This window comes from Castor canadensis, chromosome 7, assembly GCF_047511655.1.
Source record: "Castor canadensis chromosome 7, mCasCan1.hap1v2, whole genome shotgun sequence".
Classification (NCBI taxonomy): Eukaryota; Metazoa; Chordata; class Mammalia; order Rodentia; family Castoridae; genus Castor; species Castor canadensis.
In genome coordinates this window covers 111,060,267-111,072,654 of record NC_133392.1, presented here as the reverse complement: position 1 = coordinate 111,072,654, position 12,388 = coordinate 111,060,267, and the positions used below count along the sequence as shown (strand labels likewise).

Here is a 12,388-nt window from a genome sequence, read left to right as displayed (position 1 = left end):
CTATTATCTCATTCTTCAACAAATGAAAAGATTTCACCTATCATTAGCCCACCTTCTTTCCTGGGTTCTGATCCATAACTGTCACTGGAATATTACTATTTTTTTCTCCTAATGTCACTTTGAATTCAGTACAATGCACCACCTTTCCCTCCAAGCCACCTTCTTGAAGCTTTCAAGATCTATCAGTTCTTCTAGTAATTCCAACTAGAAACCTTGGGAGTCATTCTTCCTTCTTTCCTCAATTCACTTTTTCTACATATTTAGTATGTTACCAAGGCCTGTGCATTTTCCCTCTTGCATGGATTCTTTCCTTTCCAGTTCCAGTATTACCATCTCAATTCAGGCCCTTGTCTAGCCATGGAGTACTATACTGACTTCTTCCCCTCCCTCTGACTCACGTGATCCGCTATCACCATTTTATGTTTCCTCTAACACTGTACTGTGCACTTGACTCCCAGCTAAATGTCATTTAATGCCCCTTACTGATCACTGAATAAATTACAGACACTACAGCCTGGTATTCAAGGTTCTCCACAATCACTCCTTTTCTGTGTCATCATGGACCATAAAAACTGAAGGACATGATCTGCACTTTTCAGCAGCCACAATTTTGGCTTCGACCATTTTCTTTGTCTAGATTTTTAAGGCCTCCCATCCTCTTGGCTTATCTTGTCCAGTTTTTCTTTCAAAGCTCAGCTGATTCTTTCAGGAAAAGCATTTCCTGATAGCTTGTCATTCACAGTGAGCCCAAGTCTCCTTTTAACTCCTACAGTGTTTAGAGTATATACCAATAAAGTGACATTAGTATGTGTTTCCTTTTATTGCTTTCTATCCTTTTATGCACGGAAATGTCTTTCCAAAGGGAATTAAATTTCTTGAAAGCAGGGACTTGGCCATATTTCTTCCATATTTCCGGCTGGTGGGTTTTAAATAATAGAATAAAATTTTAGATCTGGGAGTTCACTTAGTGATGCATTTCACAGATGAAAAAACTGAGGCCCAGAGTGCGCAAACTCACTTGGTCGAAAGCCATAGCAATAGCCAAATATTTGCTGATACTTATAAATTAATGGAGTCGACTGATCCAGAATGGCAGGGGATTCAGAAGAGTGCGAGGGACGAGAACACTCTCAGAAGGAAGGATTGGGATGTGGTTACTTTTTGCAAATGTGTGAATAGGCGATTTAAATTGGCTGATAGGGCATGCATGGTGGCGTATAAAGGGCACTGCTATTCTTTTTGAGACAGTCTTGCGATGCAGTCTAGGCTGGCCTCCAACTAGCTATTCTCCTTCAGGCTCTCAGGGACGGTCCGACGTTTGGTGACGTTAGTCACATAAAGTGACTCCCCAGTCTTCCTATGCAACACTCTTCTTCGCAGGCATGGAGCACGAAAAATGTGAAGTGAGCTGGCTCCGTGGCTCCTCGAGGGCACAGGCCCAGAGTCAGACCTACTGCCCCGTAGTGAGGGCCAGGCAAAGGGCTCTGCACTCTGCGAAGCGGGCCAGGACGCGCCCTTGCCAGGAATTCGTGGGCTAAGCAGCCGCTCCGGCCTTGGCCACCATCCCGGGAAAGAAGAGTAAGGGGCTTTCCATCTGCCCCGGGCCTAACCCCGGCGGGGAGGTCGCTCGGGGTCTAGCCTCACGCTCTGCCCCGCCCCCGGGGACGCCCCGCCCCTCTCCCCGCCCCTCACGCCCGACGGGCTCGCTCCCGTGCTGGGCGCGCGGGCTCGCGGGAGCCGCGGCCAGAGTGTGCTCCGCTGGGGACGAGCGCGCAGGCGCCATCTCTGGGCCCGCTGCGTGCGCGAATCGCAGCGGCAGGCGGAGGCAGGTAAGGGCAGCGGGTTCCGGGTGTCTGGAACCCAGGCTGCGTGGAGAGGTGCTGGGGGCTGGCGACACGTCAGCAGCGGGCGCGGAGCTGGCGACTTGATTCCTAGCTGCACTCCTTTCCCAGGGGCGCGCCGCGCGGCCGCCCCAGCCCAGTCTATGGGGTCGCTTGGGGGTCGGGTGAGGGGAGTGGTGATGGTGGGGGCACCCTCCCTCGCCGGAGCGGTCCTGGAGGTCTGGCCTTCGGGGAAAGGGGACAGAAACGTCCAAGGTCCCTGTTGCCAGATGTGCTCACGTGCTATAGCTGCACTCCCTGGGACCTGCGGCCACTGTGGGGACAAGGACATTCCAGATTGAAGGGACGGGGACTGCGGGCTCGTCTTCCGTCAGGATGCACCCTCAGGGCGAAGTAGGGCAGGATGCGTCTCTGCCACCTGTGGGTGAGCTTGGCGGTGTGTGGATGTAAGGCAACTTTGCCTTACAGTTGGAAAAAATTGTAAAAAAGAAAAGAAGTCTTAGGTTCTTTTTCCGCACACGAACACACACACACGCCCCCCCCCCCCCCGGCTTCTGGGTTCTCGCTTTCTGCCAACACCGTTAAGTACAGAGAAGGACTAAGACAAGGAGGGTCTGCGTTCGTGTGTTGACAAATGTCATTTTCTTTTATACTTTTTACTGAGTATAACACACGTGCAGGACAATATTGCACACATAGGTTATTACATTTTTTCTTTTCTTTTTTTAGGAGGTACTATACTAGGTATTGAAATACTAATTTATTGCAAAGTAATAAAATCCTGGGGATTGAACTCAGGCTTCAGCTTGCTAGGAAGGTCACATATCATTTAAGACACATCCCCAACTCTTCAACACATCTTTTAAACACCACTCAAATAGGACATCACAGCCTTGCCAGACCTTTTTGGAGACCCCCTTCCCAATCCCCATCCCTTCTCTTCTCCCCATAGATAACCTCTTTCCTGAGGTTCCTATTCTAACACCATAAATTAGTTTTACCTATTTAGGAGCCTTTTGCAGATAGAACTCTATTCTTTGGTGTGCAGCTTCTTTTATGGAAAATTTTTTAGTGTGAGAATATTCTAGGTTGTGTGATAATACAGTTTCCGATGGTGAAAAGCATTAGGAAGGAAATTAAGGCAGTGGTGCAAATAATAAGGGGAGGAAATTTTAGTAGGGTGGGGACAGATGGTCTTTTTAAGGGGATGGCTTGAGATACAACATGAAAGACACAACAATATTAACCAGTGAACTGAGTTGAACATGCCAAACAGGGAGACAGAAGCTGAAAGGAACTGAGCTTGAATGAACTTGACAGTTTCTAGTAAGAGAGAAAAGACCTTATGACAAAGTGGGAGAGAAGGAGGTGGAGAGGCAGGTAGGGGTTAGATTATAGAGGGTCTTATGACTGGGATATTTGGATTTTATTTAAGTGTAGTATATGTAAGGAAAAGGTGACTTTGATGTCCTTCAGTCCCTATTATGATCCACTCATGGAGTATTTGAAGGCCTATATGTTTTACTCATCAGAGAAGTCCTAGAAAAGTGGCAAAGGACGCTAGTAGCTGTGAAGACACAATTTGCTTTCAAAATCAGATTTAGAAGACACTTTAAAAATTAGTCATTCATCCCAACTGTTTAAAAATATTCCTGTCAAATAGTTGCTCCATTTCTGTTAGAACTCATCAAAGAGGAAATTTTTTCTCTAAAAGAGATTCATTTCAATTTTGGACAACTCTTAATTGTTAGAAAACTTTTCATTTTATATATTTATTTATTTATTTGGCAGGACTGGGGATTGAACCCAGGGTCTTGCTCATGCTAGGCAGGTGCTTTACACTAAGCTAAGTCACTAGCTCTTTTTTATTTTGTTTTGAGACAGGATTTTGCTAAGTTGCCCAGGCTGGCCTTAAGCTCATGATCTTCCTGTCTCAGCCTCCCAAGTAGCTGGGGTTATAGGCCTGTACCGCCATGCAGTGTAGTAATTTAAATTTTCTATTTGGAATATTAGTTAAGCTGTATTTTTAAATCCAGAAATTAACATTTGAATTTCAGATTTTAAACATGATGTGTTAGTAGAAAATATATGGTGCAACATGTTGATAAAAGGAGTTTTTAGCAGTTAACTAAAAAAGAATTTGAATTGTTGATCATGGCCTGTGACCTCTTGTCAGATTCAGAATCAACACTGGAAAGTGACTTTATTTTTATTTATTTATTTGTTTATTTTTGCGGTACTGGGGATTAAATTCAGGGCCTTGCACTTGCTTACTTGGTAGGCAGGTGCTCTACCATTTGAGCCACACTGCCAGCTCCAAGGTTCTGTCTTATTTGGTTTTAATTTTTCCTCTTATCTTGTCTCACAGAGTAAGTTCTAGGGAACAGTGAAATGACCAAAGGAGAAGGCAATGAACAGAGAGAAGAGAAAGTGTTTTTTTTTTTTGGTAGTGGGGATTGAACTCAAACTTGAACTCAAGTTTGGTAAAAGAAAGGGAATTTATATAATCCAAATTTTAATAATAGAGTTACATAGCTTTATTAAATGTTTTGAGGCACTCTATTTGAATGAAATGTTGAAATATTAGTTCTGGACTTGTCTGTTGATGCTTTTAAGTAAGAAAACAATTTTAGCCCAGTAGGTGGAATGACCCAATTTTCTCCTAAAAGTTTCAGTTGATTTATTATTTATGCTTTTCTGAATATATTTAAATTAAATAATATCTTGTGGCTAAAATGGCCCATAATTTTTTAAAGAGAAGAGGAAGATTTTAATTGGATTTCTTACTTTTAGACCCCAACCTGGTCTGGGAATGTAACTCAGTGGTATAGTGCTTGCCTAGCATGTTCAAGACTCTAGGTTCAATCTCTAGCACCACAAAAACAAACACCCAACCTAAGAAGAAAAGTTTAAAAAGAAAGAAAAGAAACAAAGACAAACATGTAAATGGGTAATTGGATTTTGCTGGTTTTGTATTTTCTCTGAAGATTTGGGCAGGTCTTACTGATTTTTACAAAGGTTCATTTCTTTAACATGGAGAGTTGATGTGATTAGGAAATACTCATTTTGGAAGAAAAGAAGTAAAAACCAAATACAGAAATTACTTTAATGGAAGGCTTTTTCAAACTAAACATGAAGACAAAATTTCTCTTTTTCTCTCTGTATCAAAGATAAATCATACTTTGTGAGTCTTCTGTTTACCTGTAGGTAAACATGCTGTAGACAGAATTGACTGTGCTTATGTCTGTTTTTTTTCTTCTGTCAGAAATTTTTTTTTTTAATATTCATCATTGTACATTTATTGTTTATTAAGGAGACCATAACAAATACAAAATTACAGCAATTGTGCTCTTTTACAAATAATATCATTAAGCAAACTCTAAACCACAGTTTGTAAAGTATTCAATTTACCTCAAGTCCAAGCTGCATCTCCCTAAGACACTGTTCCCATCACAGTAGCCATTTTAAGCCATTCTTCTTTTTACACACCCTTTACTGTATTTTACAGGGTGAGTTACCTTTAGCTGTGTATGTCCCGATTAGAGTACTGGGGAATAAGGAACCTAAAACTCTTCCCTTCCCTCTGTACCTACCGTATTCTTTCCCTCTCAGTTCTCCATCTTTTTGCTTGGTTTAGTGGGTTCATAGTTGAGGTACTGTGTTTAGCTAAATCTTTGTATCTTTTTTTTTCTCCCCTAGGCTCTTCACTGACATAATCAGTTTTTGACTATTTGGAAGCAAAGCATCATTTAAAATTCTCTGAACTGCCTAATTCCAAAGAAGTGATAACATTTCTGTGATCACGGAAATAAGTGGCTGACTCTGTTAAAAGTATTCTGACTCTAGTCTTGTTTTCTTCTTTGAATTTGAAGAACTATGGAGAAATGTTACTGGATGACAGTGGTGGTTTTAATTGGATTAACAGTGCGGTGGACAGTTTCACTTAATTCTTATTCAGGTAATAAATATATTTTTACTGCTTAAAAGATAGGTAAATATTCTTTTGAGTGAGGTTTTTTTTTTTTCTTGTTTGTTTTTTGGCAGTGCTGGGGATGGAACCTAGGTCCTTACTATTCTAGGTAAGCACTCTACCACTGAACCACACCTCCAGGTCCTGAATAGTTGTTTTTGTTTTTTGGTAACAGTGTACTGTTTTTTTTTTTGATTAAAAACAGAAGAATTCCAAGCCTTATTGGTGTGGTAAAGAAAATATATTAGTGAACTCGGGGAGTGGCTCAAGTGGTAGAGTATTTGCCTAATAAGCAGGAAGCCCTGGATTCAATCCCCAGGACTGCCAAAAGAGAGAATGGAGAAATGATTTTTTAAAAATTGTAATTATTAACACGTATTAGTTATACTAATTGATGGGACTCACTGTGGTGTTTCCGTACATGCATATGTGGTGCATTGCCCATGTCCCTCCACCCTTCTACCCTCATTCTCCCTTTCCCTCCTCTCTCAGGGAGAATTGAATTTGAGGAATATTGAGAAAGTGAAAACCTCTTGAATGTTGCAGTAAACATGGGCTCAAATCTTAGTTATTTCCCCTGTTAACTGCCCAATCTCTCTCTCTTTCCTTTTTTTGGGGGTAGTGGAGTTTGAACTCAGGGCCTACACCTTGAGCCACTCCACCAGTCCTTTTTTGTGATGGGTTTTTTTCAGATAGGGTCTCATGAACTATCTGCCCATGCTGACTTCAAACCAAGCTCCTCCTGATTTCTGTCTCCTCAGTGGCCAGGATTCCAGGCGTGAACCACCAAATCTGATTGGGCAGATCAGGAGGATCAAGGTTCAAAGCCAGCCCCAGGCAAATAGTTCTAGAGACTCTGTCTCAAAAAACCCTTCACAAAAATAGATTGGCAGAGTGTCTTAAGTGGTAAGAGTGCCTGCCTAGCAAGCGTGAGGCCCTGAGTTCAAACCCCAGTGCCTCAAAAAAAAAAAAAAGTCTAATCTTTAGGGTGAACAATAATGACAAATGGTACCTTCCTAGAGAAGCTAATAGTCTCGTGGGTAGGGTGGGCATATAAATGCATACCACATTAGAATGTAGTGTGGTATAAAGTGAGCAGATTTGGAATACAAGCTATTTCTTTGTAATTCGGATGAGAAAAACTTAGAATGTAACATTTAAGTTTGGTCTAAAAGAGAGAAAGATTTTATTAGGCAGAAAATGTGGTGAGGAGAGGATTCCCATATGAGGCAGGAAACAGCATGAAGCACAGCTGAGATTGCTTTGAGGAATGGTAAGGATGTAAGTGTGAGTGAAATGCAGGGTGCATGGTATGATAGAGATGAGGTGGTGGATGAAGCGGGAGAAATTAATCATGGCCAGACTACTAGCCAAAGTAACCTTAGAGGGTCTTTGGCTGTGGAGATTTTTAAGCAGGACAATCACATTATCAGATTTTTTTTTTTTTTTTTTAATTTCCTAACCATAAGATCACCAGGAACAGATTTGTTTTTTGTTTTTTAAGAGACAGCTCTCACACAGTCTGGAGTTTGGAGTAGTGAAGAGTCTGAAGGGAGGAGGACCACACTGCAGCATCTATGTGCACTGGCCATATAAGCTTGTACAATTTATTGTAAGTGTCTTTGCACATAGCTATTGCAGTGGTGCAGGCCAGAATAATGAGGGCCTAGACTAAGTGACTGTATTTGAGAGCTGTAATTGAATAAAAACCAACAGAATTTAATGACTGTGTATGTGAGGAGAAGTGAGAAGAAGGAGTTCAGAGGTAACAAGATTGAAAACTTATGGGTACAACAGATTCAGTGGTGAGGTAGTGAATTCTATTTTGGATATGTTAAGTTTGAGTGTATTTTAATCCCATGAAAAAGGTGAGTGGCTGCAGTCTTGGCTCAAGTGGTAGAGTGTTTGCCTAGCAAGGGCAAGGCCTTGAGTTCAAACCCCAGTACTTGGAAAAAAAAAATTAATCTGAATATGTGCTACATAGTAAGTGTTCAATGAGCATTAACGAAAGGTGAGTGTTGACAGATGGAGTTTGGCTGGCTGGGGGCACAGAGAATAATGTATTACTAGAGTTAGACTCTGGCTTCATAGTCCAGTGCAGCTCTCTGGGAAGCTAGGCTGGACTTATTGCAGAGTCCTGTCTTTTGGCCAGAAACAAAGTTGTCAAATCCTATTTTGTTTGCCTCTAAGCTCACACCCAACCTCAAACTGTGAACAAAAGTACCAGAGATGTACCGGGAGACATTTCAATTCCTATAGCAAACCTTCTCTGTGTCGAGGCAGTTCCCAAATGGGAAGGTTCCTGCTACTCTGCATCCTTCACATTTGGTAATGTTAAGCTTGTGAGTATCTGGAGTGTGTTAAATAACATTTCATTGTGGCTTTAATTTGAATTTCATTATTAATGAGATTGAGTGGTTCTTTTTTTGCAGTTCTGGGGCTGGAACTTAGGGCCTTCACCTTGAGCCACTCCACCAGCCCTATTTTTGTGAAGGGTTTTTCCAGATAGGGTCTCCTGATCCTCCTGATCTCTGCCTCCTGAGTAGCTAGGATTGCAGGCATGAAACACCAGCACCTGGCTGAGCATATTTTTATTAGTCTTTTGTATTTCCTTTTCTGTGAAATACTTGCTTATGTTATTTAATATTTCTATGAGATTTTCCCCCTTATAAATACTCTCTATTCTCTGTCTTTCTCTGTCTCTCTGTCTCTCTCTTTTTCTCTTTGTGGTAGTACTGGGGTTGAACTCAGGGCCTTGTGCTTGCTAGGCAGGTGCTTTACCACTGGAGTCACACCCTGAGACCTTTTTTGCTTTAGTTATTTTTCTGGATAGGGTCTCATGTTTTGCCTCCTGATAGCTTGGATTACAGAGAAGAGCCACCACACCTGGCTTATTTGCTGAAATGAGGTCTTAACTAAGTTTTTGCCTAGACTGGCCTTGAAATGCAGTTCTCCCTATCTCTGACTCTTGAGAAGCTAGGATTACAGGCATGAACCATTGTGCCCAGCCTCTCTCTTTCTCTCTCTTGGAATATTTCTATGTATACATTTTTTATGTAAATGTTTAATTATGTAATTATATGTGCCTATGTATTTTTTTATATGTTCTAAATTCTGGAAGCTAGCTTCTATACAAATTACTAATACCTTAAATACCTTTTCCCAGTTTGTGGTTTATCTTTTTTCACACTTTTGCAGAACAGTTTTTTTTTTTTTTTTAATTGACAGTGTGGGGTTTGAACTCAGGGCCTTATGCTTGTTAGGCAGGCCCTCTTACCACCTGAGCTACTCTACTAGCCTGTGTTTTGCAATGAGTTTTTTTGAGATAGGGTCTTGTGAACTATTTGCCCAGTCTGGCTTCAAACCATGATCCTCCTGATCTCTGCCTCTCAATAGCTAGGGTTACTGGCACAAGCCACTGGAACCAGCTTGCTGAGTTTAATTTTTAAAATAATGATATTTATCCACCTTTTTTCTTTATGATTTGTGCCTCTTATGTCTTTCAGAAATCTTGCCCTATTCCTAGGTCCCATTATTTTCCTAGAATTTTCTTGTAAAGGTCTTAAGATTTGTCTCTCCTAGATAAGGTCATATCTCCTTAGAACTGAGTTTTGTGAGACAGGGATTCATTTAGTTTTTCCGCCCCCACACACGGATAATCAATTGTTTCAGCCCATTTATTGAATTGTTACCCTTCCCGACTAGATTGAAATACAGGCTTTGCCTAGAACAGATTTTCATATGCGAGTGGGCTTGTTTCTTTCCATTAGTCCAGTACTGCCACATCTTGTTACTATAATTTTACAGTAAGTCTTGATGTGTAGTGAGGCAGGTTTTCCCAACCTTATAGTTCTGCGTTAGGAATGCCTTGGTTCTTCTTGGCATTGACTCTATCAAATAAACATTGTCTAAACCATGTCTGGGTCAGAAAGTCTGATCTTGCAGTCATCTATACTGATTCTGCAGAACTATCTCAAGTTCAGTATAAATTGACATTTTCCAGAGTGCACAGTTAATGCCAATCTGGACAAAGTTCTTTGTTAAAATTCTTTTTCTGCATTTTTGCTGCAGAATTTTCCCACAACTTTTTAAAGAAACATTCCCAGGTATCTTATATTTTTTTCCTCAGCATTGTGGATAGTGTCTTTTATTTTATTTTATTTTATTTATTTATTTAATTTAATTAATTAATTTAATGTTGTTTCCTAGGCTGATCTTTAACTCCTGAGCTCCATTGATCCTTTACTTCAGCCTCCCTTTAACTGTGACTGTAGCTGGGACGACAGGTGTGAACCACTGCATCTAGCTTAGATAGTATCTTTTAAAAAATTACTTTTTCAGCTGGCACAAAGGCTGAAGCAACTACTTGGGAGGCAGAGATTGGGAGGATCACAACTTAAGGCCATCTTGGGCAAAAAGTTAATGAGACCCCCATCTCAACCAGTGACTGTGCATGGTGACTTGTAGCTGTCTTCCCAGCTACACATGGAAGCACAAAAAGAGTAGGATCATGGTTCAGGCCAACCAGGGGTTAAAGCAAGATCCTTTCTCAAAATAAAAGCAAAAAGGACTGAGGGCATGGTGCTAGTGGGAGAGTGCCTGCCTAGCAATCACAAGGCCCTGAGTTCAACCCCAAGTACTGCCAAAAAAAAAAAAATTGCTTTTACCATCTGCACAGCAGAGGAAATCAGTCAACAGAGTTAAGCAACAACCTATAGAATGGAAGAAAATGTAAATTTTCTTGGCATTTTGCAAAATGCAAGCTATACATTGGACAAGGGGTTAATATCTATGAAGTATCAGAAACTCAACTAAATAGCAAAAAGCCCAAATAAACAATTAAAAAATTGGCAGCAGACCTTTCTAATGTCTAAGTAGACATTTCTCAAAACCAGACATACAGGTGACCAACACGTGTATGAAAAATGCTCAACATCACTAATTTTCAGGGAAGTGTAACTCAAAACTCCAGTGGGCTATCACTTTATGCCAGTTAGAATGACTGTTATCAAAAAGACAAAAGATATCTGCTAGGAGGGTGGAGAGAAAAGAGAACCTTTACATACAGTGGGTGAGTGTAAATTCATACATTATGGAAAATAGTATGGCAGAACATTGAAAACAGAATAGTGATATGGCCCAGCCATGTCATTATTGAGTATGTATTCAGAGGAAGTGAGAGCAGTGTGTTGAAGACATATCTGCACTCCTATGCTTATTATAGCACTATTTACAATAGCCAAGATACAGAATCAACCTAAATGGTCATTAGCTGGTGAACGGATAAAGAAGATGTGGTACTCTGGAAAAAAATTTGGAGGCTACTTAAAAAGCTGGACATCGATCTACCATTTGATCCAGCAATACCACTCTTGGGGATATACCCAAAAGACTGTTACTCCAGAGGCACCTGCACATCCATGTTTATTGCGGCACTATTCACAATAGCCAAGTTATGGAAACAGCCAAGATGCCCCACTACTGACGAATGGATTAAGAAAATGTGGTATCTATACACCATGGAATTTTAAGCAGCCATGAAGAAGAACGAAATGTTATCATTCGCTGGTAAATGGATGGAATTGGAGAACATCATTCTGAGTGAGGTTAGCCTGGCCCAAAAGACCAAAAATCGCATGTTCTCCCTCATATGTGGACATTAGATCAAGGGCAAACACAACAAGGGGATTGGACGATGAGCACATGATAAAAGCGAGAGCACACAAGGGAGGTATGAGGATAGGTAAGACACCTAAAAAACTAGCTAGCATTTGTTGCCCTTAACGCAGAGAAACTAAAGCAGATACCTTAAAAGCAACTGAGGCCAATAGGAAAAGGGGAACAGGTACTAGAGAAAAGGTTAGATCAAAAAGAATTAACCTAGAAGGTAACACCCACGCACAGGAAATCAATGTGAGTCAATGCCCTATATAGCTATCCTTATCTCAACCAGCAAAACCCCTTGTTCCTTCCTATTATTGCTTATACTCTCTCTACAACAAAATTAGAAATAAGGGCAAAATAGTTTCTGCTGGGTATTGGGGGGGGGAAGGGAGGGGGCGGAGTGGGTGGTAAGGGAGGGGGTGGGGGCAGGGGGGGAAATGAACCAAGCCTTGTATGCACATATGAATAATAAAAGAAAAATAAAAAAAAGAAGATGTGGTATACATACACGACAGGATGCTATGCAGCCATAAGGATGAAATCCTGTCATTTGTGACACCATGGATTGAACTGAGGAGATCATTATGGTCAGTGAAATAAGCCAGGCACAGAAAGATAAATACTGTACGATCTCATTCATATATGGATTCTAAAAAAGTTGATGCCAGCTGGATGCTGGTGGCTCATTCCTGTAATCCTAGCTACTTGGGAGACTGAGATTGGGAGGATCACATTTTCAGGCCATCAGGACAAATAGTTTGAGAGACCCATCTCCAAAACCAGAGCAAAATGGACTGGAGGTGTAGCTCAAATGGTAGAATACCTGCTTTGCAAGCATGAAACCCTGAGCTCAAACCTAGTCCTACCAGAAAAAAACAAACAAAAAAGCAATAAAAAAGTTGATGTTATAGAA

The 12,388-nt window shown here is 41.0% G+C and overlaps 1 protein-coding gene across 3 annotated transcripts in view; it reads left to right on the top strand.

The window, feature by feature from the left end:
• The first annotated feature begins 1,692 nt into the window (after positions 1–1,692).
• Positions 1,693–12,388, top strand: part of Alg6 (ALG6 alpha-1,3-glucosyltransferase) — a 64,008-nt gene continuing 53,312 nt past the window's right edge. For all 3 annotated transcript variants that reach the window (XM_074079889.1, XM_074079891.1, XM_074079890.1), the window contains exons 1-2: positions 1,693–1,829; positions 5,541–5,799. In XM_074079889.1, the coding sequence (XP_073935990.1) occupies positions 5,718–5,799 (82 nt within the window). In that variant the 5' untranslated portion in view covers positions 1,693–1,829; positions 5,541–5,717. The remainder of the gene's footprint in view (positions 1,830–5,540; positions 5,800–12,388) is intronic.